At 45.1% G+C, this 27,764-nt stretch overlaps 1 protein-coding gene across 2 annotated transcripts in view; it reads right to left on the bottom strand.

Moving 5' to 3' along the window:
- PITPNM2 (phosphatidylinositol transfer protein membrane associated 2) overlaps positions 1-27,764 on the bottom strand; it is a 175,199-nt gene that overhangs the window by 12,015 nt on the left and 135,420 nt on the right. Inside the window, exons 14-24 of one of the 2 annotated variants that reach the window (XM_082204070.1) lie at positions 27,159-27,334; positions 25,532-25,702; positions 21,085-21,234; positions 14,163-14,327; positions 12,882-13,091; positions 9,459-9,607; positions 5,547-5,663; positions 3,860-3,976; positions 2,182-2,330; positions 1,875-2,024; positions 3-186 (exon numbers count right to left, since the gene is read on the bottom strand). In XM_082204070.1, the coding sequence (XP_082060196.1) occupies positions 3-186; positions 1,875-2,024; positions 2,182-2,330; positions 3,860-3,976; positions 5,547-5,663; positions 9,459-9,607; positions 12,882-13,091; positions 14,163-14,327; positions 21,085-21,234; positions 25,532-25,702; positions 27,159-27,334 (1,738 nt within the window). The remainder of the gene's footprint in view (positions 1-2; positions 187-1,874; positions 2,025-2,181; positions 2,331-3,859; positions 3,977-5,546; positions 5,664-9,458; positions 9,608-12,881; positions 13,092-14,162; positions 14,328-21,084; positions 21,235-25,531; positions 25,703-27,158; positions 27,335-27,764) is intronic. The other variant, XM_082204071.1, reaches the window with a different exon arrangement.

Below are 27,764 nucleotides of genomic sequence, written 5' to 3'. Positions count from 1 at the left end.
ACTTCTGTGAGTAGGGACTTCAGGAAGTTGGCCTTGTGCCGCAGTGGGTCGTGAACCAGACCATCGCAGAACGAGACGATCCCATGGGGGAAGTTGTGCTGTGCTAACCAGGCAACCACCCGTTGCTTCTGCATGTCGGGCCGGCCTGTGACGTAGATAATGAGGTAGCCAAGGTCTTGCCAGTGCCTAAGAAGGGGAAGAGAGAAAACAGTGAATAAGAACAGGAGGGAGGGAGGGAGGATGTATGCAGCACATTACAGGCTGGGGATCTGGCAAGGGGGAGTGGGAAGGGCTTTAACCATTTGCCCGCTGCTGTAGTCCTGAACCATCTTGGCACATTCACGAGCCTATTTGTATTAGAAATGCTTCTGACGAGATGATTTCAGAGGAAAACTCTCCAAGTGTTGCCAATAGGTGCTTTGCTTGTACTTTCCCCCAACTTATAATAACCAACACAAGAAGCTGCCTTATGTTTAGGCCGGGAAACTCCCAGACCTAAATCGAGATTTCAGAGAATGAACCTGGGAGCTTCTGCCTGCAAGGCCCTTCCCCCACCAAGTCCTGGGAAATAAGTCCCTTAGCACAAGAGAGAACATGCCCTTTATTTTATTTTCTTTTATTTTTTACTAACAACTGAGATGGAAGTGGAATCTTAACTATCCACAAATATAGAGAGGAATATGCCAGGAGCCGGCCTGCTGAAGCTGCTATATGTGAAGCTAAGTGATCAATAGAAATTTATGCAATATTTATTCCCTTGCACAGCACTTTGTAACAAATAAATGCTTGCTCTTCTATCCCCACAAATACCTTTTGTAAACATATTATCCTAGTCTTTCATTCTTAAATTTGATATATTTGCTAAATTCATTTAGGACATTTGTAACCTACTTTCCAATCACATCTTTTCTCATTTTGTGTTCTCAGATCTTTTTGTATGTGCAACTAAAAGGACCAGGAAATGAATTTTGGAACCCCAAGAAACTTGGGTGGGGAAACCATCCTCTCTAAGAGTCTCAGGCCACAGAAAGGGGGCCTTGGAACAGGGATGTGCTATGAAGAAGTTATGCCCCTGGAACAAAGAATGCTATTTTAACCCCCCCCCCCACTATTTTATTATTAACAGACGGGAGACAGGAGTCCTAGATTTCAGAGTATTTGTGCCATGAAACAAAAGTAGCTCTTTAATATGTGGCAAAGGAGGAGAGAACCATCCAATATACAATAATTAGCCCACTAATGCCAGAATAGGGACATAGGTGGCGCTGTGGGTAAAACCTCAGCGCCTAGACTTGCCGATCGTCAGGTCGGCGGTTCGAATCCCCGCGGTGGGGTGCGCTCCCGTTGCTCGGTCCCAGCGCCTGCCAACCTAGCAGTTCGAAAGCACCCCCGGGGGCAAGTAGATAATAGGGACCGCTTACTAGCGGGAAGGTAAACGGCGTTTCCGTGTGCTGCGCTGGCTCGCCAGATGCAGCTTGTCACGCTGGCCACGTGACCCGGAAGTGTCTGCAGACAGCGCTGGCCCCCGGCCTCTTAAGTGAGATGGGCGCACAACCCTAGAGTCGGACACGACTGGCCCGTACAGGCAGGGGTACCTTTACCTTTAATGCCAGAATATTTATGTTACTGCTAACACAGTTTTGTGAATTGTCACTGTCTGGATTCCCATCCCCCTATTTTATGTACATATCAACCCCTCAGGACAAATACTTCATGACTCTAATGGACTCTGGCTCACAAAAGCATATGCTATAATTAAGGTTTCTCCCTGAAACCCTGAGGGTCAGCAACATCCCTTTTAAAAATGAAAGGGGATATTTTCATAATTTTGCACTCCAAACAGCAGACACAAAGCATTTCCAAATCCTTCATACCGTACTACATCAACTGCTCCAGCTCTGACTTTGGGGTCACTGCCCATGATTGAAACACTGGCTGCAAAGGAACCGTCAATGCTGAAAACCACAAACTCAGTCCCCCTGGGCAGAACAGTGATGTAGCTGTCGGCGTACGTGTGGTCGCCTCTAAAGGAAAAGGGAAAAGGGAGGTACTGAGTTAGTTAAGAGACTGATCAGGGAGCAAACATGTTTGGGTCAGTCCCTTGCCCTCAAACACTGTAGCTCCAAGTTCAAGTTACTTATAAAGGGATGCAGAAGCCAAACATCCTGCAGGAAAACTTACCTGACCACCATCTTGACAGGATATACGCCAATGCCCAGCCGCCTGTTTTCGGGGATAATGTAGGAAATCCTACCACTGCTGTTGGTGACCTCTGTGTCAAAGTAAGCCCATTCTCCTGATGGGGGTTGTGTCATGATATGAATATCCACCTACGGCACAAAGGAAATTGGGAGGAAGAAGTATGTGGAATCATGAACATGCGTAGCAAGTAACAATCTAGCAAATTATCTTGTTCTGATTTCAAGGTTTCAGGACATTCATTCTTTGTCTACTATCTTCTTGTCTACTATCTATGGTCTTCAGCATGTCTGCACACAGCATTAAAAGTGTCTTAGGTAGCAGGGCCACAAATAACTTCCAGTGCCTGAGATCTTACGAGAGTCACTGCCAATCATAACAGACTATAATAAAAATAATAATTTGTTTAATTTGTTAAATTTATTATATTTATATACCACCCTTCATCCTAAGATGTCAGGGCAGTTATAATGAGGGGGGTGGATCAATTGTATACCGTGGTTTAAGCTATGTCTCTTCCATTTTTGAAATGAAGACTATGAACTCCTTGGGGGCATTTGACATTTATCTAACGCTTAGGTTACTTTGCAGAGCACCCTGAACACTGAGGGTGTTACTCTCTAGCACTCTTATGACCCCTTCCAATATTAGCCTCAAGACTAATTTCAAACACCCTGAAGCAAGGCTGAGTGTGCGCCTTTGGTGGGAAAACAGGGCGCCAATTATAACAAATAAATAAATACATGCCACCATTCCTGCCAAGTACAATGCAGAGAAGGTGCTCATTTTATTCTACAATGAAGACAGGGCTTCTCAAACTGTGGTCTGTGGACCATTAGTGGTTCTCAGGTGGTTGGTGAAGAACACATACAATTTGAATTTATGGAATTTGAACTGTAATGCAAGAAAATACAATATAAGCAATAAAAGAAACAATACAAATGTGATTAAAAATCAAACAGCCTCTAGCACAGCACACTGCAATTGCTATAAGAGACAGAAAAACAATGAGGTGGTCTGCCAAGAACCTCAACGATTTTTAAGTTGTTGGGGGGGGGGGATTGTTTGGAACCTCTGACATTCCTAAACAATTTCTCCTAATAAAAAGAGAATATGAATATTGGATCCTGGCCTGGGAACTACAGAGAAGAAAAAGGATGACAGCAGCAATTCCTAATAACAATATTTGCTATGCCCACATCAGAGGCAAAAGCACCTTCTCTGTATCACTTGCAAAAGTGCCCTTACATGAAGTCACAAATCAAGTTTCTGAGCAGACAGAAGCAGACCCAGTTAATTGATAGAGTATTACATAGCAGCACTATATAGTAACTTGGTGCCTTGTGGATGTCTTAGATTACAATTCTCACCAGTCTCAGCCAGCATGACCTCATTTGACAATAGACCTCTTGGATTCAGGTCATCTATCGTGTGTGTGTGTGTGTGTGTGTGTGTGTGTGATGATCAGGCTTCAGGTTCTGTTTATGTTGAATAGCACCAAGCACATTTCAGTTTCAGTTGATCCAGACATTAAATCTATCTGCAAGTTGGGTGTTTAAGATTTATACTCTGAACAAAAAGTTACTGTAGAAAGATAAATGGAACATTTATTTTCTTCTTTGTTTTAAAGGGATCTGATTAGATCTGTAACAAACAATACCTTTTCTCCTGTGAGTGTGACCATGTCCAAGGGGCCATACATAAACCTTCCAGTTAACACCTGGGGCCCGTCCTCATTGGCAATAGCATCATTTATTCGGTGATTGGCGGTGACGTTCTATGAAGAAAAGAAAAACAAGCTTGTTTTTTCCTGCTCTGGAGGTGAGGAGCCAAAACAATGGATTCGAGTTACATGAAAAGAGATTCTGACTAGACATCAGGAAGGACTTTCTGATGGCAAGAGCTGTTTGACAGTGGAAAGGACTCCCTTGGAAGGTGCTGGACTCTCCTTCATTGGAGGCTTTTAAGCAGAGGTTGGGATGCCACCTGCCATGAACACTTTATTGAGATTCCTGACTTGCAGGGGTCTGGACTAGACAGGGGTCTGGACCTCAGGGTCCCTGCCAGCTCTACAATACCATGATTCAAAGCCTGTCCTTTCTGCAAGTTAGGTCTATCACCTACCAGCCTGAGGGTGCTGTGTCTTTACCACAGCATCACAAACATTTATTTATTTACTTATGTAGACCCACCAATGTGCATGGTGCAGAGAACAAATAGTTAAGGAAGACACTGTTCTAGAAGGCAGGGCATAAACATTTAAAATAACAACGACAAATATTTATTTGTAAAATGTTTATGTATTTACATAATGTATGTAAATGTAAATTTATGTATTATGTATTTAAAAAATCAAAGTGGTTTACAGCAAGTGCACATAAAGCCATACAATAAAAAGCACGTAAAATGTTAAAATTGGACGCCAATCAGTTATTGGAAATATTGGAGTACAATATGTGGAATGCTTTGAGAAGCAAGACAGGCTGCAAATCACTCGCCCATCAACGGGAGAAGAGAAGAAGAAACACAGAGGGGAAGAGCAGGATAATAATAATAATAATAATAATAATAATAATAATAATTGCATTGGATGGCGCCAATGTCCCTATTTCAAATCCTGCCCATGCATGAGTGGCTTGGGAGCGCATGAATGGCAACTGAAATTGTTAAGTGGCAGCCAAGGAGACCTCATTTCCACATATCTTATAGGACTTCTTATGCCCTTTACAGAGTTGGACCATTGGGCCATCTACCTCAGTACTGTTTATATGGACTAGGAGGTGCTCTTGAGGGTTTCAGACAGGAGTCTTCCTCACCTACACCTGGAGATGCAGAATTGGATCAGGAATCTTTTGGATGCAAAGTGTGTGCTCTGTCACTGAGGTACAAGCATATGGTTGATGGTTAAACTAGTCAGCAAGATGCATGTGGGGGGGGGGGTCAGACGAGGACTGGGGGGGATCCAGGTTCAAGCGCCAGATCAAGTCAAGCACCTCACTGGGTGTCCTTGCATCCGTTCCTAACTCTCAGCCTAACAGGGTTGTTGAGACTGAGGATTAAAAAGCGGAGGAAGAGGAACCACTTACAAATAAAACAAATAAAATTGTTTCATGCTCAGCAACAAGTTTCACAAGCGACTGTCTTTTTTTCATGGTGACACAATCAATGCCAGATGCAATTTGCTAGAAAGCCAAGGAGCAATGACTTAGCGGGGGAAGGTGCTCCTCAATGAAGCCAGTGGATTAACTCGCATTAATGAAACCCTTGGACTGGCCAAATGGAGTGCATATTGCTTTCCATATAGAATAAAATTAAATTTTTCAAAAACAACAGAAGACTGTCCTTACCCTTAGCTTCACATGGGTCCTCTTGCGAAGCCACTTCTCCCTGGGCTTAGAAGGAGTAAAGACAGAGACCTCCTTCCCATCCAGCTCCAGGATGCTGGCGTTCTCGTGCCTCATCACCTGAGGAAAGCATAGCCTGATCAGGGATTTCCACAAAGCAAGAATCTACTGCACTCTGTTTGCCAAGTGGAAGATGCCTAGCTCTGGTGGCAGCAGAAGTCACTGGAGCAGCTGAAATCACTGGACAATTCCGTTAACACCAGATGGGCTCTCCAATAGCCAGTTATGGCCCTATGCCTAGCCAACCCTGCATACTTCTTGTAGCCTGTTTTTGCATAAGTTGCAGCCTGTTTGCACCCAAATCTGTTTCTGAATGTCCTTTGTTCCATTACTGGGGGCCAGGTGCTTTGCACATGTTGCACAACTGAGTGGCACTAGCTGGGGTTCTGCACTTATTTAAAAGGAAAGGTTTGGTTTTTTGTACTCCTACATTTTCCCTCTGCCATTTTTATTTTTAAAGAACTGGTAGTTATTCTAGATTAATTAAAACAGAGCCATAGCGTGAGTGTGAACAGATGGTATTTACCGTATTTTTCGCCCCATAAGACGCACTTTTTCCCCTCCAAAAATGAAGGGGAAATCGGGGTGCGTCTTATGGGGCGAATGCCTGCAAGCCTCGCGCACCCGGCAGGAGGTCCCACCGGGTGCGCCAGGCTTGGGGCAGCAGCGGACTGCTTGCGCGAACCTAGAATCTTGGAGCGTGCTGAGCTCAGCACGCCCCAAGTTCCTGGTGTAGCGCAGCGATCCGCTAGCCCTGGGAGAGCCCCGCGCCTCTCCCAAGGCTAGCGGACTGCTTGCGCGCACACAGAAGCTTGGGGCACGCTGAGCTCAGCATGCCCCAAGCTTCTGGTGTAGCGCAGGGGTCCGCTAGCCCTGGGAGAGCCCCGCGGCTCTCCCAAGGCTAGCGGACTGCTTGCGCGCACACAGAAGCTTGGGGCACGCTGAGCTCCGCACGCCCCAAGCTTCTGGTGTAGCGCAGGGGTCCGCTAGCCCTGGGAGAGCCCCGCGGCTCTCCCAAGGCTAGCGGACTGCTTGCGCGCACGCAGAAGCTTGGGGCACGCTGAGCTCAGCACGCCCCAAGCTTCTGGTGTAGCGCAGGGGTCCGCTAGCCCTGGGAGAGCCCCGCGGCTCTCCCAAGGCTAGCGGACTGCTTGCGCGCACGCAGAAGCTTGGGGCACGCTGAGCTCAGCACGCCCCAAGCTTCTGGTGTAGCGCAGGGGTCCGCTAGCCCTGGGAGAGCCCCGCGGCTCTCCCAAGGCTAGCGGACTGCTTGCGCGCACGCAGAAGCTTGGGGCACGCTGAGCTCAGCACGCCCCAAGCTTCTGGATTAGCGCAGGGGTCCGCTAGCCCTGGGGGAGCCCCGCGGCTCTCCCAAGGCTAGCGGACTGCTTGCGCGCACGCAGAAGCTTGGGGCACGCTGACCTCAGCTCGCCCCAAGCTTCTGGATTAGCGCAGGGGTCCGCTAGCCCTGGGAGAGGCGCCCGGCTCTCCCACGCTAGCGGAGACCTTGCCGGCACGCAGAAGCTTGGGGCGCGCTGAGCTCCGCACGCCCCAAGCTCCTGGTGTAGCGCAGCGCACCTGGGGGGGAAATAATTTTTTTTCCCTTTATTTCCCCCCAAAAAAACTAGGTGCGTCTTATGGGCCGGTGCGTCTTATGGGGCGAAAAATACGGTAAAACCATTAAGAGATGGGCAGAGTTGAAGTGGTCAGGAGAACACTTTCAATTGTGGCTGGAGTTTCCATTTGCGTATTGAAAGTGCTAAATGAATTATTAATGGCAACAAGCAACACTTTGAAGTGTCTTTGATGTCACTGTGCTGATATAATTAACATTACATTTTAGCACATCTGGTGACATTTGGTCAGTTGAAAGACCAATTATTTTTTAGACTCATCCAATGTCCAATCCTGATTACTTTCAGCTGTCACAACCGTCACTCTGTTCTACACCAGAAACACCAACACAATCACAGTTTTTGCCAGACGCAGGCACTACCTATCAGCTCCACAGATATGGCCACTCTTGGAAGCTGCTGCTGCTGGGGACCTCATCTGCTGGAGAAAGTCTGTTTGGCTCTTCCTGTTCTATTTAACAGGGGGTGGCACCCCAGTGGTGGCTGATGCCCTCAACTATGGTCATTCACAGCAGCTTCCAAAACTTCCTTCCATTCGTAATGCTTCTTGCAAATTGAATGCTGGATCAGGTCTCTGAATCTTAATGTCTCTCCCCTTGTTTTAGGGAGTGGATATACTTAAAAAATATTTTAAAACAAAGTATGCATACTTTTATGCCTATCCTTCTGTTAAAAATGTATGTAAGTTTATGAACATTAAAAAAACAGTTTGACAACTGCTTTAGGGATAGAGGAAAGCATGCTGGTGACATCACAAGTGCTAGCCTATAAGAACCCATTGTACTCAGCTTTTCCCTGATTTGCTGAAACACTTGCAAAACTCACCCATCCCTTTCTTGCAGCTCACTCCAGGATGAGAAGTATGTATGTGTGTTTCTAGTACAGTGAAGTTGTGTGCAGCTATGTCTGCCACATTCTGCAAATGTTTTATTCCTATAGCAGGAAAAGCTTTCTCCTAAATGTCATAATTTAGTCTGCTGTCCTCGTGCTAAAGCTGTGTGCTCATTCTGATGGCATCCCAACCCTTTTCTCCCTGCTCTGGGGAAATCTTTTCTTCAGAAATGCATTATTATCACACATTGCCTCCAGATCCACTGACCTCTTGACTCAGCCCTGCAGCACCAGACACTTCCTGGGATGACATAAGATTCCAGCAGATTCAGCAATCTAACTAAGGCAACTCTGGCTCCAGGATTCTGGGAGGAAAGTGTTTCAGAGACCAATCTATCCTCTTGCCCCTTTTCCTGATTCTATCATATTGAGGATGGCAAGCGCCTAGAAAACTCCATGAACAGTGCAATCCTATACAAGGCTTTTCTGAAACAAGGCCTGCTGAATTCAGGGGGACTTACTCCTAGCCGAATGCATATAGGATTGCAGTTTAAAAGTAATGAATTTCATGAACTGGCCTAAACTATGCAAAACATTCATGCATTTAAACTGCACGCTTTATTTTAGTTAGCCAATCTTAGAGGTTTTGCTTTTACAGAATTTTTGTTCCAGTTATTTTTTGTTATGATACTGAAAAGTTGAAACTAACAGAAAGTTTGTGAGGGGAAGGGTATGCAGGCAAGAAGGCTAGAAGATGTCACATCACACACATGCTCACAAATACTTAAGTCAAAGCCCCCACAGTCCCCCCCCCCCGCTACCATCATGAGCACTAGAAATATGAACACTTTGCCAAGGGTATCATAAGCTACATTTATTAAGAGGGAGAGTCATTCATTATATTTGGAGCTTTGCATGAGATATTTTCAGCTTGCAAAAATGCAAAGCAAAATTGATGATAAATTAGCTGTGCCCAGTTTCCTTGAATAACTGTGAGTTCCCTCTGCAATTTAATACTAACAGAGGACTGAGGGTGTGTTCACATTAGAACGCAGTGAAATCGTTTCACCGCTCTATCCCTCTGGCTGCTCACATCAGCATGGTTTCATGAGTGTCAAATTAATTTCTGTTTGTGTACACAACAGAGGATCTTGACAGGGAGGGGATGCATTTACCCTACGGCTTGGCTAGAGATGGACTAGGAACTTAAGGGCTCCAAACTGGTGCGAAGCAGGCTTGAGAAACAGCACATCAAAGAGTAGTGTTTTGGATAACATTGTGTGATCATGGATTAAAGACCGGGGCTGGAAGCACAGTGAGTGCACGGTAAATGGGAGTATGAGCACAGTCCCTGTGTATGCTGGAGATTTGCAAACCAAATAGGACTGACCTGCCTGAGGAGGAAGGAAACCACATCTGTTGACTCCCAGTAGCTTGCATGGAAAAGGTGCGGTAAGGCCACCGTAGGGAAGGCGGTGAGGGCATCGGGGCAATAGAGAGCATAGTCTATTCTTTTCGTTCCCCACCATTTGGCAGCAACTGGGAACAAAACAAAAGGAGACAAAACCCCAACATTTGAATTATTCCTTTCATGGAAAAGAAAAGTAAAAAATAATTCAAGTCTACATTTAAGGCCCATTGCTTTCCCAACTAAAATGCCAGAAAACTCTCTTTCTCTGGGTGTAACAACTTTGGTCCCATCTCCACTATACAACTAAAGCAGTGTCACACTGCTTCACACAGTCATCGCTTCCCCTAAAGAACCCTGGGAAGTGTAATTTGGTTTAATAATTCATTCCTCTTCCCAGGGAATCCTGGGAATTGTAGCTCTGTGAAGGGAGTCGTCTTCTTCTTTGGTGATCACTCGTAGCTGAGAAGATTGTCTTCCATGAACACAGTCTTAACAGTGAGTACGTGACTGTGGAGGACAATTCTGGATCCACACATCCTTCCACAGTGGGGACACAGGTTTCCAAGCAGGAGTTGATCACAGTGAGGGTTTGCCAAACGTGCCTTCCTCTTTCTCCTTTTTGCCCTGAGTTCAAGCTTCTTCAAAGTCATGACACCTTTGGTAAAGGCTGGTAAAGGCTGTTCTCCAATTGGAGCATTTGCAGGCCAGTGTTTCCCAGTTATCAGTGCTTATGTTACATTATTTTAGGTTTGCCCTGAGAGTGTCTTTAAACCTACTTTGTTATCTACTGGTATTTCGCTTTCAATTCTTGAGTTGGGAATAGAGTGGTTGCTTTGGAAGACGGTAATCAGGCATCCAAACAACATGACCAGTCCAAAGAAGTTGATGCTGAAGAATCAACTGGTGATCTTTGCTTTTTGCAGTACACTGGCATTAGTTCACCTGTATTCCCGAGGAGAGTCGGTTGATGGAATTTCTCAAAGAGCTGGAAATGGCGTTTATAAGTGGTCCATGTTTCACAAGTGTACAGTAAAGTTGGTAGTACAATAGCTTTGTAAAATGAGTATTTTGGTTTCCCTGCGCACTCAAACACTCTGTGCTTCAATCTGGAGAAAGCTGCACTTGCAGAGCTCAGGCGATGCTGGATCTCGGCATCAATCCTGGCCCTTGTGGAAAGGTAACGGCCCAGGTAGGAAAAGTAATTGACACTTTCCAATGTTTTGGTTGTTTTGTGCTTGTTGGTGCAGCACTTTGGTTTTTTGGATATTGAGTGATAGACCCAAAATTTTCATAAGCTTCTGTGAAGATATTTAGGATGGTTTGGATATCATCCTTTGAGTGTGCACACATGACGTTGATCCCACTGTGAATGGTACATTTTGAGAGCCATTGTTATCTGCAATTGTTGCCGTCATGTTATCATGGAGGAGCCGAAGGATGTTCAAAAATTTATCTGGGCAGCCAATTTTCAGGACAGTCCACAGGGCAGTACAGTGTTGAAGGCCTTATTCAGGTCAATAAACACCATATACTGGGGTTGATTTTGCTCTCTGCATTTTTCTTGAAGCTCTCCTGACAACTCTCAGCAACCATAACAAACTCCACTTCTCAGGATTCATATCAGGTTTCATATCAGTTAAATTGCCATGGCATCTTCCAAAAAACCTTGAAGCAGGGGTGGGGGACTGCGGTGTTCCTCTGAGGATACCTCAAGAGGATTCTTCACTGGTATTCTTCACTATGCATTTGCTTCAAAAAAATCTGCCTCTCTCCCAAGAAACCCTGGAAACTCAGACTGCTGTGAAGGGCAGGGTGGTGCTGGTATCAGGCTCAATCAATCCTCCTGTCAGCCACATTCAGAGGAAAGTGCTGATCTTTATGTAATCAAACTGGGACCATTCACATACCAGAGGAAGGTATCAACATTATCAGGGGAACCCTGATGTTTGCAGAAGAGGAAACTCTTGGGGCGAGCCCCTACTTCCAACATGCCAGTGAGGATGAACATAGCCAGTGTGCCTATGGGGTGGAGAATTGTAAAGAAAGGAGAAAATCGGGGGGGGGGAGGAGACAACGTATCCTAGAAGAGGAGGCTGCTGGCTGGCACTCTGAACAGGAGCACTCCACGCTGCAGCATTTGGTTGCAGATCTCACTTGTAGCACAGCATTCTCAGTCTTGTCAGCCCAAGTGCGATTCCTAGGATTCTTTGTGGGAAGCCGTGGCAGTTAAACACGTATGAAACTACTATAGATTTGTAGCGAGGCCATGTCCCACAGTAAGAGAGGAGAAATTAATTGGTGATTCTTAGAAGTTTCAGAACATTATATGCTCCCCCAAACTGGTGTCTTTCAGATGTTTTGGCCTACAACTTCCCATCAGCCTCAGCCAGCACAGAGAGCCTGTCATGGCCTCTGGAACAGAGGTAGCTGGGTTCAAACCACATATTAAACTGGGCACCAAAGTTCTTTAGGAACAAAAGCGGAAATTGTACTTCAGTCTGTCACTTACCTGTCTTATCATTACAGCTATGTGTCAGGAGACCACCACTGAGGCACCTTAGCACCTGCAAACTTCTGCAAATTTCTGGGTGTCTAATTTTTAAAACACACATTCCCTTACAAATTTCTATATCAACAACAGCATCTCAAAAGCTGCTGAGTGTCAAAAGAAAAGGCAGGAAGTGTATTGTTGAGAAAGGATGCCCCTCAGCAGATCCTCTCTAGACTCCTTGCTATAGAATTTCAGTGCAAAGGCAAGAGGAGGAAACCAAACATTGTCCTGTTAGGAGAACTGCCATTTAGTTGCATGGAGGTCATAAATTGCCATTCTGACAGCACAGCTTCAATTGTCCTGCTGGATTTCTCAAATTTATTTATTTGCCTTACCACAGATGTCTATCATAGAACAGATTGTGTTGTACCAGACCACCAAGAAAACCAAAACTTCTAGAAAATCCTGCCAAAAAAGACTTCTTTCCCCCCACATTCTGACATAAGAGAGGAGTAGTTACCAAAACAAACTTGCAATTATTTCTACTCCCAAGCCAAAGCCATCTCATAAGTGGAGGTGTTCCAGCTTTCTATTTGCAGTTCAAAGCTGTGATTTTGGGATCCTCCGAACAGGACAGTCAATAATAGCTGCTTCCTCCTAAGAAACAGCAACAACAGTACTGCAAGTGCTATAGAGGATTTTAAAATTAACCAGAGTGTGCACTACAGAGGCAGGTGGCTGTTAGAGGCAAGAAAGTTAGTCATCAAAGCAGAGTGGAAGCAAGTGTTGTTTAAACTATGCCAAGATGGTGAAGGAGTCCCATGAAAAGCAGACCCATTTGGCTCTGGAGAGAGCGACAGAGGAGGTTAGTCAGTGATGCATCTTGCTCCCCTTGTCTCTCTCCAGAATACCTTTGTCGATGTCCAGGTCCGGGATCTGTAGAATGGCATCCACTTCCCAATGGGAGGAGCTCCCAACCCTTCTTCCTAAGGGGTTCTGGGAAATTTCAGGTTTAGGTGCCCTATGCCTTTTGGGGGAGGGTTGGGTGGGGGCCTTGTGTGGGAGGGCAAGCAGGGCTAGAAGGCTAAACCCCCTGGAATGGGTGAGATGGTGTTTGTTTTCTAAAAGGAACATTTAAAACGATAGGGGGAAAGACAAAACAAAAACAAAACACACACCTGTTAAAACACAACTCATGCAAAGAATGCAACTTAATTTTTGTCCTTTGATAGTGTGATGGGGCCATGAAGGAAAAGCACCGGCTGTTTAAGCAACAGCTATAATCCCCTCCCCTACAGACACCATACACATCAAGGGGCAAAGTGTGTGGAAGGGGGCCATGGAACCTCCAGCGCTGCTCCCAGCAACCTGTGGTTCTTCCTGGCGCCATCATCCACACCAATGATCTAAGCATCCATGTCATTTCCTTCCCCAACTGCCCCCAACCCCCGCCGTTGCCTCAAATGCTGCTTGCAGGTAGGATGGAGAAGTTTATGGACAGACTTTTTTCTTTTCTTAAAAAAGTAAAAGTGTTTTAGTCACATTATTTAACTCTGCAACTAATTAATTCAAACCCATAGTATTATCAACTAAGGTGTCTTTAATGAGGTGACAACCTTAGAAAGTATAACATGTGTACCTCTGTGAGTGTGTGTGTGTGTGTGTGTGCGCGTTTGTATATATGTGTTTCAGATATGGAACAGCTCCAACATCTGATCCCTGAGATGCAAAGAGCTGGTGTAGAAATAATGGCTAGAGAAACCTGAGCTATGAATCATCAAGCCCCTGGTTTGACTCTTGCCTGTGTCCGGATGACGTGGCCTTAGGCAAGACACTCTAACTCACCCCCAATCTCTCCATTTGCAATATGGAGGAGAACAACACTGACTTACCTTACAGGGATGGTGTGAGGATTTCAATCAGATGATGCATGCACAGCACTTTGAATAACTAAGTATTAAAAGAACTGAAGGAGCATTGAAGTGAAACCAGATTGCAGCCCAGACCCTCCTCCTTTTCAGATGAGAATGCTTGTTCTTTTAGGCCTGCAGTTTGGAGACCCCAGAATCTCAGTGACAAGAATGAAGCAGGACAGGACATCGGTCAATCCTTCAAGCTGCTCAGAGACCTGGTGTGGGGGAGCTAGTGGGAAAGGACGACATTTCCGCGGGGGGGGGGGGAGGAACACTTACTGTTGGCTATGTTGGAAGCAGTGTAACTGTCTGCCATTCCCGAGACCTGGCTGGCAATGCTGGCCTCGCTGGCTCTCCGGAAGCCCCTGAATTGGGGGGCTGAAATGGGAGCCGAAGGGGATGCACTTTCCATGAAGATGCCACCATGAGACTGAACAACATCCGCTACGGAGACGAAACAGGGAAATCAAAAATATTAGACCAAACGGACATAGAGCATGGTGAGATGAACAAGGTGCAAAAATCAAATAAAACCAAGCAAAACATGCAAAACACACAAAGAAAAGGCAGAAAACACTGCAACTGATGTCAAATCAAATCCTTCAAAGTTGGTTAGATGGAATAAGCATTTCAACAGCACCCAGATTGGAAAATTAAACCAACACCAGCACAAATAAGCATAAAAAGGGTCCAGCAGCTCTGTGGTCATAAACAAAATAATTGCCTTGGAAGAAAACAGAAATATGTGACTGAAAGAACCCGAGTTGCCTATTGGATGGGCTCACACCAATACACACCGCTTGCACAGAGCAATGTATATACAAACTGTGTTTCTGGGAAACCAGGGCAGAGGGTCTTTTAGAAGCCCCCCACGGATTCTTCCATTCAAACATCATTAATGGCAGACAAGTGTCCGTGAAATACATTTTGCCCGTCATTACTGATCAGCTGCATTTGAGTTTTGGGTGCAAATTGTAACTAGGATGGATTCAAAGTTCATACATGGAACTCCCAAGATCATGTGAATTGAATCTACACTCTAGAATAGGGATAGTCAATTTGATGTCCTCTAGATGTTGTTGGGCTACAATTACCAGCAGCCAGCAAGGCCAGTGATCAGGGAGGACAGCAGCTGAAACCCAGCAACATCTGGGGGGAACCATGTGGGCTACTCCGCCCCATAATATATCCTAGAAACCTTTGCAATGCAGCTGAGTTGTTCAGCCATTGTAGAAAGGATTCCTTCCATGCAGAAAGCATGAAGAGTAGAGTGGTGTGGTATTGGCTGGGAAATATTTATTTATTTAGACAATTTATATACTGCTTAATTAAAATACAATACTCAAGAATTATCCAGAGATAAAATCAGTTAAAAGCCAATTACAAAATCAGAAATGACTTTAAATTTTATTTTATTTATCTAACACAATTTATATAGTGCTTAGTTGTAGGAAGACCTCTAAGCAGTTTAGGAAAATGTAAAATAAACTTTGAAATTATCAATAAATATATTTAAAAACTGTTGTACAAATTTATTTAAAAGATTAAACGTTAGCTAAAACGAAATGAAATATATGTAACTCCTACATGTCTGGACAGGCTCTGAAAAGAATATAGTGAAGGTATCTGCCTGATGGCAAGCTTCCTAGCTGATAGTTACCTGGGTCTTCTCTCTCCCCCCCCCCCCTTTAAGATTGGGGCAACATTTGCCTCTACCCCAAGGACCCCACTTGTTCTCCAGAAATTCTCAAGAATTATAGACAGAAGCTCTGAGATCATCAGGCACTGGAGATTTCAATTCTGTTAAACCAGCCAGGTGTTCCATTACCACCTCTTTTCCTGTACTGGGCTGCAGCTCTCTCTTTGCACCATTTATTCTTTGAACACCAGGATAGCCACTGCTTTCCCTTTCAGTGGATGTTCAGCAGTTCTGCCTTCTCTGTCACCAACCTCTGTCTTCTCCATCTTCTCAATTTCTCCACCTACATGCTTGTTCTTCCTCTTGCTTTGAACATAGCTGAAGAAACCTTTTCTATTATTTTTAACCTAACTATCTTGCAAGTCTGAGTTCATTCTGAGATTTGGCCCACCTGGCCTTGCATCTGCTGGCTACTTCTGTATACTCTTCCTTCATGATTTCTCCTTTCTTCCATTTCCTACACATCACCTTCTTAAAATCTCAGCTCATCTGTAAGCTCCTTATGTAGCCACACTGGTTTCTTTAGGTGCCTTCCACTTTTCTTTCTTGTTGGAATTGACTGCCTTTGTGCCTTCAGTATTTCACTGTTAAAAAACTCCTATCCATCTTGGACTCCTTCACTTTGAGTATTTCTGACCGTGGGACTTCACACAACAGTTCCTCAAGCTTTTTGAAACCAGCCTTCTTAAAGTCCAGAGTGCATGTCTGACTACACTCAGCCTTCCCTTGCCTTTGTATAATGAAACCCAAGAGGACATGATCACTTCCTCCCAAAGTTCCCAGTACATCCACTTAGAATCATAGAATCATAGAATCATAGAGTTGGAAGAGACCACAAGGGCCATCGAGTCCAACCCCCTGCCAAGCAGGAAACACCATCAGAGCACTCCTGACATATGGTTGTCAAGCCTCTGCTTAAAGACCTCCAAAGTAGGAGACTCCACCACACTCCTTGGCAGCAAATTCCACTGTCGAACAGCTCTTACTGTCAGGAAGTTCTTCCTAATGTTTAGGTGGAATCTTCTTTCTTGTAGTTTGGATCCACTGCTCCGTGTCCGCTTCTCTGGAACAGCAGAAAACAACCTTTCTCCCTCCTCTATGTGACATCCTTTTATATATTTGAACATGGCTATCATATCACCCCTTAACCTCCTCTTCTCCAGGCTAAACATGCCCAGCTCCCTTAGCCGTTCCTCATAAGGCATCGTTTCCAGGCCTTTGACCATTTTGGTTGCCCTCCTCTGGACACGTTCCAGTTTGTCAGTGTCCTTCTTGAATTTCTTGAACTTCGTCAATCAGTTCCTCCCTGTTGGTGAGGACCAGGTCCAAAATGAGATGATCCCCTTGTTGCTTCCAGCAGATATCAGGATAGTTGAGGTCTCCTATATCCCTCCTTTTTGACTGTTTGGTAATCTGCTCTAGGACGGCATAATCCAAGTCCTCAGTATGGCTTGAAGGTCTGTAGCAGACACCCACAGCAAGGTCACTGTTGTTTCCCTCTCTTATATATTTTACCCATATATTCTTCCTTCCATGCCCCAGGCCATGGATCTCTTCCCAACTGTATACATCAGGGTACTCTCATTTTGACTCAAGAAAACACCATTTTATAGTTCAAATCAGGGAAAATAAGTACAGTAAAAGGACAAAAGTACAAACATTCACAAAATGTTTAGGGGTTTGCATACCCCTGTGTGCCCCCCCCCCGAAAAAAAGGACTGCTGCTACTCCTCCTTTCTTTTGAGCAGGTTTTACCTCTCAATTTCTACATTCCAGTCACAAGTCACATCCCACCAGTTTTCAGTACTGCCTATTAGGTCATCCTGTATTAAGTAATTAAGTTCCTCTTGCTTGTTTCCCACACTTTGCACATTTGTGTAGAGACATCACAGGTGTCTGAGGTGAGGGCATGGAATCGATTTTATAGCTCCAGAGAAATAGCATGGCTCCTAGCAGTCCGGATTTTTATGTCATGTTTCTCCAGCCGTCTGTCCCCAGTATTGGGCGATCTTCCTCACTCCTGCATCTCTTTTCCAGGACGGTCCACTCTGGCACATCAAAACTTCTGACCCCAAGTTAGTAAGTTAACACAGGTAAGAACGGTTGTGTAATTCAAAAACACAGTGGCAAAGAAACCAAACTCTTGCAGCTAATGGTATATGACCTGGCCCACAAATCCATAGGGGGAAGATGTAGACATAAAAATCCAAACCCATAAGAAATTGTTGCCCCTCCTACCACTAGATGGCACTGTGTGAATCTGATAGAGCCAATACCAGCTGCTGGTAACCACAGGTGGGCAGAATGCTGCTGTTCGGCTTGCAGGCTTCCCACAAGCATCTGGTTGGCCACTGTGAGAACAGGATGCTGGAAGAAATGGGCATTGGCTTGATTCAGCAGCTTTGCCTTATGCTCTTAAATACAAACAGTGTGCATAGAGCTAGGGTGAAAAGGGCATGGGAGACTGTCTTGCAGGGGGAGGACTGTGTAGTTTAGGGGTAGAATAATCTGCTTTGGCTGCAGAGGGTCCCAGTTCAATCCCTAGTATTTCCAGGTAGGCCTGGGAATGATCACTGCCTGAAATCCTGGCAAACTGCTTCCAGTCAATGTGGAAAAATCTGAGCTGGAGGACCAATGGTCTGACCTAGTATACAGCAGATTCCTATGTTCCTAAGTCTTAGCTTAAGAGAAGAACCAGACTGCTGCATTCTCCATCTCCAGCTCACACATTCTCAATCTTGGGCCTATTCTGCAGTGGCTCCCTCTTGGCCAGCTGCCATTATTATACATATTTAGGCGGCAGGCAAAAACCTTCCTCAGTAACCACACTTTTGGCCTTTAACCATCTGTGGCTTTTAGAAGTGGGAAGGATGTTTTGGTTTTTTTATTTTCCTAAAATTTATACACCCCTTGGCTGCAAAAACAAAAAAACCAACAACCCTCAGAGTTGTTTACAAAAGATAAAATAGCAAAATCAAGAAAAGCTTACAACCTTACTTTAAAACATACAAAAATTAAAATACTAAAACAGATTAAGATTACCTCAACTTTCTAAGCATCTGGGTAGGCTTGTCTAAACAGGAACGTTTTTAACAGGCACTGAAATTTGCAATGACATCACAGGATGCATAATCTTTCAGTGTTTATTTCTAAATTGATATACTGCCCTTCAGTACACAAATAGACGAGTTCCGTGCTGTTTTAGAAGTCAATAAAGATTTTAAAACCATATAAACTCTATAAAAACAAAAGCAGTCAGTAGAAACAGCAGATAAAATGGTACTAATTTAAAATCCCATCAGATGATAAATTATTAGTTGTTATTGGCCAACGACCACCATGCATCCTCTGTAAGCATCAGGTCTTAGTTGGAGGTCGTTACCTTGCTTCCTAAAAGCTGTGATTTGCACAGTTTTGAAAATAAGTATGAAGGAGGAACGATCCACTCCAATTATTTTCACAAGTCAACCGCGATCTTGCAAACGCCTCTTTGATGCAAAATTTGAAAAGAAATGCAGCCAGGCAGAAAATCAGCAACAAAAGGAAACTCGATTTTGGAAGCAGAAGCCATTAGAGGCACCAAGGTCTTGAAAGCTTTCCCACATAAACGTTGAATCCTGTACAGTACATGATTGGTGTCTAAACTTAATGCTGAGCATATTTGGAAACAGTATATTTCGGGACATGAAAGAAGTTCCTACAAAGGGAGCTCCAGTGAGGATGGAGGGAACTTCCTTCTGCTTTTAGACCTCCACAGGAGCAGGAGCTGCCTAGGGAGGGGCAAATCTGCCAATTTCAATCTCTCTTTCTTATTTCCCACTTTTAAGTTGAGTTCCCCACATTTCCACAGCGGTTTCTGATTTTTAAAAAGCCTTCATGCAAATTAATCTGCCTTTTAGTATGAATTTCTTTTGATATATGCATTTTTGCAAGGCAATTTCTCCTAAAACAATGCATTTTGTATGCTATTTTTGCAAATATATGCACATTTTGTTCCTATTTTATCCTAGCTATATTCATTTTTGCACGCATTGCTTGGCAGAGGAACGCCACACCTCGGCTCCCTAGAGTAGATACATATCGCATAAGCAAGCAGTGCAATTTTACAGGGATTTTAATAGCACAGGAGAGTGGTGGAGGAAGTGGATATTGCCAGCCCCTTCCTGTGCTATAAAAGGGATGACCACCACCAGAGAACCCTTCGGGGAGTTTAAACTTCTACGGAACACAAAGCATGCACTTCATATCCTAAACAGCAGGGGGAACACTTGGAATCCAATGCCAGGTGGATAAAATTTGTATATGCTAATTTATATGTACAGATGCAAATTCAGAAATCGTGACTAAAGTACCGCTGCATCCTAGTAGAGAAGACAGTGCTGCTATTTTTTTGATGGGCAACTTCAAGGTTCCCTCTGCTGCTCCCCCTTCTTAGGGCTCTTTATCTTTGAGCTGGATTGGGCAGGCAAGCCCTTCAAATAGAGAACTGTCCTGTGTAAAGTAGGGCAGATGGCCACCCTAATCAGAAACATTTAACGCAAAGTCACGAATTCTCAGTTCCTAGACCTAGCAGTGGAAATGGACGAGGAGTGCAGAGAGGAATCTCTTCCTTCTGCTAGCACTGCAGGCTGGATAATGAGTCAGCTAAACGCTGAGTCACTGGGATTTTCACCTTCTCCTTTTTTGCTGTTGTAGCATCACGCGACCTCCCTTGCCTCTTGCAGTGGGTCACTTGGTTCCTCCTGCCCAGACAGAAAATGTCTCATCACTGTGAACATCAACCTGCAACTTTGCACCTAACCACACGCAAACCCCTCCAAAGTGGACTGAGCGGCAGCATGAAAAACTGCAAGCCTATACATTTGTGTCGAGCACCTTGGACAAGCTTGTCTGCGTGAGCTAGGCTGAATGCAAGCAAAGGGTTTTTTTAAACTCTCCAAGCAGAGGTGGAGGTGTGAACTGGTTCTTCCCGGCTCAGCCGGCATCACCTTGCGCACAGTGTGTACCTCCACCCTGCAGAATCAGGCATGCAAGGGGAGGAAAGAGGTTTGCTTTGCTTGCTTGTCACTTATCAGAAAGGGCTGATGTAGTGCCTATGCACTAATGCTAAAGGTGCTGGAGGTGAACTTTTGAGCAACACAGAGTTCTTCTTCAGGTACCAGTGTCCAAAGTAAAAAAATTAAAAGGGGCAGGGAATATTACTCCCAATTTTAAACGTAAAATTGCTACCTGTTTTTGTATTTGCTTGTTTCCCATTTCTGCTGTGTGCACTATATCTGAAAAATTCTGTGTAACTCCAACAGGTAGTTGGTCCTCTGAAAAGAAGACCGTCCCTGCCTCTGCCAATTTTGTCCTGGGGGAATCAACCTGGCCACTAAGGCAGTAGGGAAAGCTTTCATGATCCTTGGGAGCGGGGAACCAGCTGTTTATCAAGCATCACCCACAATCCCAAGAATATATGTCACAAGACAGTATGGGGAGGGAGAAGGGCACGTTACACACACTCAGCAAATCCAGAATTTTTACTGGAAATATCTTGCCAATTCAGGATGGGAACAGGGATACTGGTTTCCATGAAGCTGTCGTGGTTCTGGAGAGCAACCAGTGGGCTGCTTTCTACGAGGAGGACAGGGTTGCTCTGGACTGTTTCAACTAGAAGCAGATGAGGAAGAAAACAAATAGGGGCAAAGAAACAACAACAAACCACAGAAAGTGTAACAAGAGACCTCACAATTGATGTCAACAACAGCTCAGGACCTTGCCTAAAGGAATTCAGACACAGGAAAGAAAACCAAGGGCTCTAAGGTAGATGTGATGGCGGTCAGGTCTGAACAGGTGTTAAGAGGGTGGGTGCTAGTGGCTTACAGGAGAGAATCAGGAAGGAGGTGCTGAACCACTTCTCCCTGCCAGAAATAAGAGATTTCAGCACCTTTTCACACCTGCTTCTCCTAGGGCTTGCTCACATTTCTGCTTGTCCTGGGCATAGAAAGCACACTTCCAAGCAGTTTTCTGCTTGATCCACTTTTCTAGGCATGGATCCGAGCGGTTTCCCCCTTGTCCTGCTCCATTCCCAGGGAAAACCTGCTCCTTAGCTCTAAAATGGAATAAATGGCAGCCCATGGAAAACCTGATTGCTGTTTGCTTCAATTGAGCACTAAAGAGCAGTTTTCCCTGGGGAAAAGAGCAGGACAAGAGGAAGTGTGAATAAGCAGACAAAGCAAAGTCTTTTGCAGATACGTAAAATCGCTCAAATTTGGAAGGAGGCAGACTTCACGGTGGGGCAGGGCTGGGGTGGGAGGGTGCCAGCACTCTGTCTAGTCACGTTCATGGGATCAATTTCAACCTGGCCAGGCTGCTTGAATGAGTCTTATCAACCCTTGCTCATCCTGGTCCACAAAAGTGAGCCAGAAAGGGCTGGGCAATGGGCTCTGTGGAGTGGTGGAGTGTGAGTGAGTCTTCCTGGAACCCCTTAAAGAGGTGGTTATTGAACCGCCTCTTGAAAAAACATCTTTGGAACTGGCCACCATGGCCAATTATCACTAAGTCTCAAATATTCCATTCCTGGGCAAGGTGACTGAGTGGGTGGTCATGGAACAACTCCAGGCACATCTGAAGGATGCAGACTATTTGGACCTCTTCCAGTCGGGTTTCAGGTCCCACCATAGGACTGAAACTGCCTTGGTTGTGCTGTTCAATGATCTCTTGCAGGCTAGGTAGGGACAAAGGTGAAAGCTGTTTGCTAGGTCTGCTGCATCTCTCAGCAGCTTCTGATACTATCAACTACAGTATCCTCCTGGACCGTCTAAGAGGGCTGGGAGTTAGGGGCACTGTTATGCAGTGGTCCCACTCCTTCCTCCTGGGGCATGTCTAGAAACTAGTGGTGAGGGATGAGTGTTCGGACCTCTGGGTGCTCACTTGTGGGGTGCCTCGGGACTCTGTCCTCTCCCCCATGCTTTTCAACATCTATATGAAACCGCTGGAAGAGATCATCGGGGGGTTGGGCTGGGTGTTTACCAACATGTGGATGATACCCAGCTCTACCTCGTTTAAACTGGAACCAGTGAAGGTGGTGAACTTCCTGTGTGGGGGTCTGGAGGTGTTTGGGGGGTGGAGGGTGATCAACGGATTGAGGCTGAATCCCCACAGAAGTATTGTTTCTAGGGGACAGTGGGTGGGCAGGTGGGGGGACTCCCTAGACCTAGGAAGCTGTGGCTGGATGATTTCGTGGGAGCCGACTGAAACTAAATCCTTCGAAGACAGAGGTCCTATGGCTGGGTCGGGATGGCATGGGGATGAGGGACCAACTCCCTTCTCTTGTGAGGGCCCAATTAGTGCCATTGCCTTCCGTTAAGAATTTGGGTGTAATCTTTGACGCCTCCCTTTCCATGGAGGCACAGGTTACAGCAACAGCCAAGGCGACATTTTTCCACCTTCGCCGCATCAAGCAGTTGGTCCCTTACCTTTCCCACCCCGACCTGGCCACAGTGATTCATGCAACGGTCACCTCCAGGCTTCACTACTGTAATTCGCTCTACGCGGGGCTGCCCTTGAAGCTGTCCCAGAAACTCCAGCGGGTGCAGAATGCTGCAGCGAGGCTCTGCACGGGGTCTCTGCCATGGGAGCATATTCACCCAGTGCTTTTCCAGCTGCACTGGCTCCCGGTGGAGTACAGGGTCAGGTTCAAGGTGCTGGTTTTGACCTTTAAAGCCCTTCACGGCCTAGGACCCTCGTACCTACGGGACTGCCTCTCTTGGTATGCCCCCCGGAGGACCTTAAGGTCCATAAATAGCAACACCCTAGAGGCCCTGGGCCCTAAGGAAGTTAGATTAGCCTCAACCAGAGCCAGGGCCTTCTCAACACTGGCTCCGGCCAGTTTCAAGGGCCTTCTGGTAGTTCCCTCAATACGAGAAGTGAGGTTACAGGGAACTAAGCAGAGGACATTCTTGATGGTCATGCCTGCCCTGTGGAACGCCCCCCCCCCAATCAGATGTCAAGGAAATAAGCAATTATCTGACTTTTAGAAGACATCTGAAGGCAGTCCTGTACAGGGAAGTTTTAAATGTTTGATATTTTATTGTGGCTTTATAATTTGTTGGAAGCTGCCCAAAGTGGCTGGGGCAACCCAATCAGATGGGTGGCATATAAATAAAAATAATAAATCATTATTAATTATTATTACTATTATTAGCCCCTAGTGAGGCTTTTCCCCAGTCAGAGTTTAAATGGGAGACAAACAAGGGATGGGGAGTAGTTTCAAGGGGGTGGGAGTGTGGTATGGGGAAAGGGTTCAGCAACCTCTTTCACACGCTCCTCCACATGAAATGACTTCAAACTCTTATATACCTGTTCAGCTGCGACCAGAATTCTGTAACATAGATCTGCTGACATCACATATACTTAGACCACAAGGAATGTTCAAGTCAGGGTTACTCACATCTGTACTTGCCTCTGCCACGTGGAACAAAATTAGGGCACATGGTGGCATGCAATTTGGGTGTCTTTTGGGTTATGAACTAAAGCATGCTCACTTGGAAAAAATTCAATAGACATCAATGCACTTTACTTCTAAGTAAAGTTCAAGGTATCATCAGAATCACCCACTCTCCTTGCTCAACAAGGCACATTTCTAGATTTCAGTAGTGTGGAGAATATACATATATATGGTTGTTGCTAAATCTGAAGAGATTCCAGTGGGACTGGGTCATGATGAAAAAGGTAGACCTCTGAGACTTAGGGCTTTTTATACCACACATGTTCCAGTTTATTATTTGTCCTGCTCCTCCAGCAGGCAGCAATGTGGTAAGGTTGGGGAAGCATCACAGAACAGCTAAGATGCGTGGAATAATGTGAAGACCGTCAGATACAGTCCACCATTAAAGCACTGTTATTGCATCAATAATTATTGGTGCAGAATACAGCCGCAAAAGAACCAAACAACCCAATCTGGAAGGACTCCAACAAGCAAAAGAACACATTGAAAAATGTAAATGTTTCCCCCCAAAAAACTATTGGAATTGTAGTTTGGGAGGGTGCTAGCAACTCTATCTTATCTCCATCTCAAAACCACAGTTCTGAGGCTACTTGGTTGGGAAATTATCATGACTCATGTCAGCAAAATAGGTTTGGGAGAGCCTTAAACTTGTAGTGAAAACACACACACACACCCTGCATCAGCTGGGATTCTTTTGCTCTATACCTGTGGGCTCATGGTGGGGAGATGGGAGGAGCTCTGAACTTTGCAAAGTGCCCCTCCCTTAGCACTGAGTCAACAAAGCCAGCTCACACACTTCTGGGGTAAGAAGGCGGGTCTGCAGAATCCAGTTAGGTGGCCTAGCCGCCAGGCATACTCAACCCAGCAGCTCTAATGCTAACTCAAACACTGTTCCTACAACCAAAATGCCTGTTGGTCTCCGTAACTGTGTGTTCCATCTTAGGCTGAGTTCTTGCAGAGGTGAGAAACCAGTGCATGAGGTATACCACTTCAAATAGCAGACAAGGGCGCCCATGATTAAATACTTTTTCAATACAGTGGTACCTCGGGTTACATACGCTTCAGGTTACAGACTCCACTAACCCAGAAATAGTGCTTCAGGTTAAGAACTTTGCTTCAGGATGAGAACAGAAATTGTGCTCCAGCGGCACGGCAGCAGCAGGAGGCCCCATTAGCTAAAGTGGTGCTTCAGGTTAAGAACAGTTTCAGGTTAAGTACAGACCTCCGGAACGAATTAAGTACTTAACTCGAGGTACCACTGTACACTAAAGTCCCCTCCACTTGAAAAACTAGATGTTGGAGGGAAGGGAGGTCTTAGTGTAACCTTCTTCCTGACTCACTGACTCACGTGGAGAGATTTTCACTCATGTGCCTCCACAACCTGAATGCCGAAGTGGCTTATCACTTCAGTGTGGCTATGGATGCCTTTTGGCTTTTGGAGTCAAAAAGCTGACTTACCCAGGAGGGCTGAATTGCCATCCCCGAGAGGAAACCTCTGGTAGCGTGGGACATTAAAGGGTGGTAAAATGTGGAACTTCTTTTCCAGAAGAGGTTCCAAGCGTGAGGCCGACGGGTCTGCAGGGTGGAACAGGTTATAGACTTGCTGACAGGCTGGTCTCAACTGGAAGACTGAGCAATAGAGAGGGGAAGGTGAGGTGGAAGATACAGACAAGATATTAAAGCTGGAGTCTACCATCTTACTGCTGATCTCATCACATTGACAACATTGGCTGTTTATACAGGCATACCTCAAAGATATTGTGAGTTCGGTTCCAGATCACCGCAATAAAGCGAATATTGCAATAAAGAGAACCACACAACTTTTTTTATTTCCCAGTGCATAGAAAAGTTATGATTACACTATACTGTAGTCTTTTAAGTCAGACTGCCCCCCACACCGGCTCCCGGGGCGGGAAGGCAAAAACCAAGTTTCAGCTCTAGCCAGCTCCACTCCCATGGCCAGAAGAGGGGCAGTGGTGGAAGTGGGATTCCTTCCCCTGGAAGCAGCCAGGCTGCCTGCAACTGCACCCACATCCTCGTAGAGAGAAATATCTGTGAAACACAGTAAAGCAAGGTGCAATGAAATGAGGTATGCCTGTGTATTTGCTGGACATAGACACTATGATGCTGCTTACTGGCACAATATTTTTCTTAATGTTGGCAATACAGATTTTTTTTTGCTAATAAGTAAATAAAAACAAAGTATTATTGGTCAGCTTGTCAAATCACAACATGTAAGTAATATTTAAGTCAGCTGATATTTATGTGCACAGTTTTTACTAAGCCCTGGTCATACTGTTTACTGCATAGTCCTAAAGCATTATGAAGTAACTGCATAACCAACATTTAATAAATTCATTTAATAAATCAAACAGTTGCTTATTACAGAGGGGAAGGGTTGTATCCCACTAGGAGAGCATCAGTATCCCACTGGGATTCAATTCCAGCACCTCCAGGCAGGACTGGGAAAGACCACTGCTTGGAAGCCCTGGAAGCCACTGCCAGTCAATGTCAGTATAAGGCAGTGCCATATGTTCCCATGAAGATGGACCTAACACTGAAAGAGAATTCCCAGTGGATCCTGCACTTATAGCGTAAGTCTGGCTTAGCAATTTGCACAAGAAGTCTATGTTCCACCAAGCAAACTCAGGGTTGGTAATCAATCTTACCCCACCGCCCCTCATTATTTATGCAAACTGCCTGCCTTAGAATAATTTTTAAGTGCCATATCTCATTTATCACCCTTTTAAAATGGAAGCACTTTGAAGAGTTGAGATGCTCAAGGGTTTGAGGTGGGTGCCATGGTGACATTGTGGACACTAGCCAAAGCAGGTTGGCTGAACATTTACGCGGCTCATTATTCTTCAGAACTCAGCCACAGAGAGAAAAAGATACATTTGGAAGTCGTTACAGTGCTTCCAAAATAACTTCACTGCTCTAAAAACCATACACTTGTCTGCTTTATAGTTTGAGTTTTCCATATTTGCGTCTTTGCTCACAAAACCTTTTAACAATTATTTTACAGGTATGTACAAATACTTTGCAAGCATTTTAAAATACCCCTTTACCCAACACGAAAACTTACTGTCAAGAGTTGGAATGACGGTTTTTCGCAGTGCGAGGACCAGCCCCAAAGGAGACCCAAACAGGAAGAAGTCTGTGATCTCAAACTCAAATTTCCCAAGATTTCCTCCATCCAGCACAGTGGAACTGCTTGATGTCCTTGATCCCGCATAGTTTTTTAGAGCGCTAGAATGTAAACTGGAGAGAGCAGAAAACAGACTGTAAGCAACAGCGAAGAAGGCAAACTACAAGACAGACAACCATGGATGCGTATCATGCTGTGGTTAATGTTGCATGCTGTTCTTAAGAGTTCTGAACGCACAGGATGATGCTCATAAGGAAGCATGTTTGTTTGGACAACTGTAGATTCAGTGCTGGACTGCGGACACTTAAACTGGTGGAAGAACATTTAACACAATGTAAGAATTATTTTGTGCCAACATTATGCAAGATGCTGTACATCATGTAGGATTCACTGTAAAGTTGTTTCTAGCAGCAAAACAACAAAACAAAATGAAACAAGGTACCCAGGCTGCTTTAAAAACAAAAAAAACCCTCAGTCCTCTTTGCATATGTCATGAAGGGAAGTATCACTGTTTGTTCATATAAACACCAGGTGTTGCAGCCA

The sequence above is a fragment of the Podarcis vaucheri genome (assembly GCF_965113315.1).
Source record: "Podarcis vaucheri genome assembly, chromosome: 16".
Classification (NCBI taxonomy): domain Eukaryota; kingdom Metazoa; phylum Chordata; class Lepidosauria; order Squamata; family Lacertidae; genus Podarcis; species Podarcis vaucheri.
Note: the sequence above shows the minus strand (reverse complement) of the source record. Positions and strands in the feature narration are given on the sequence as shown.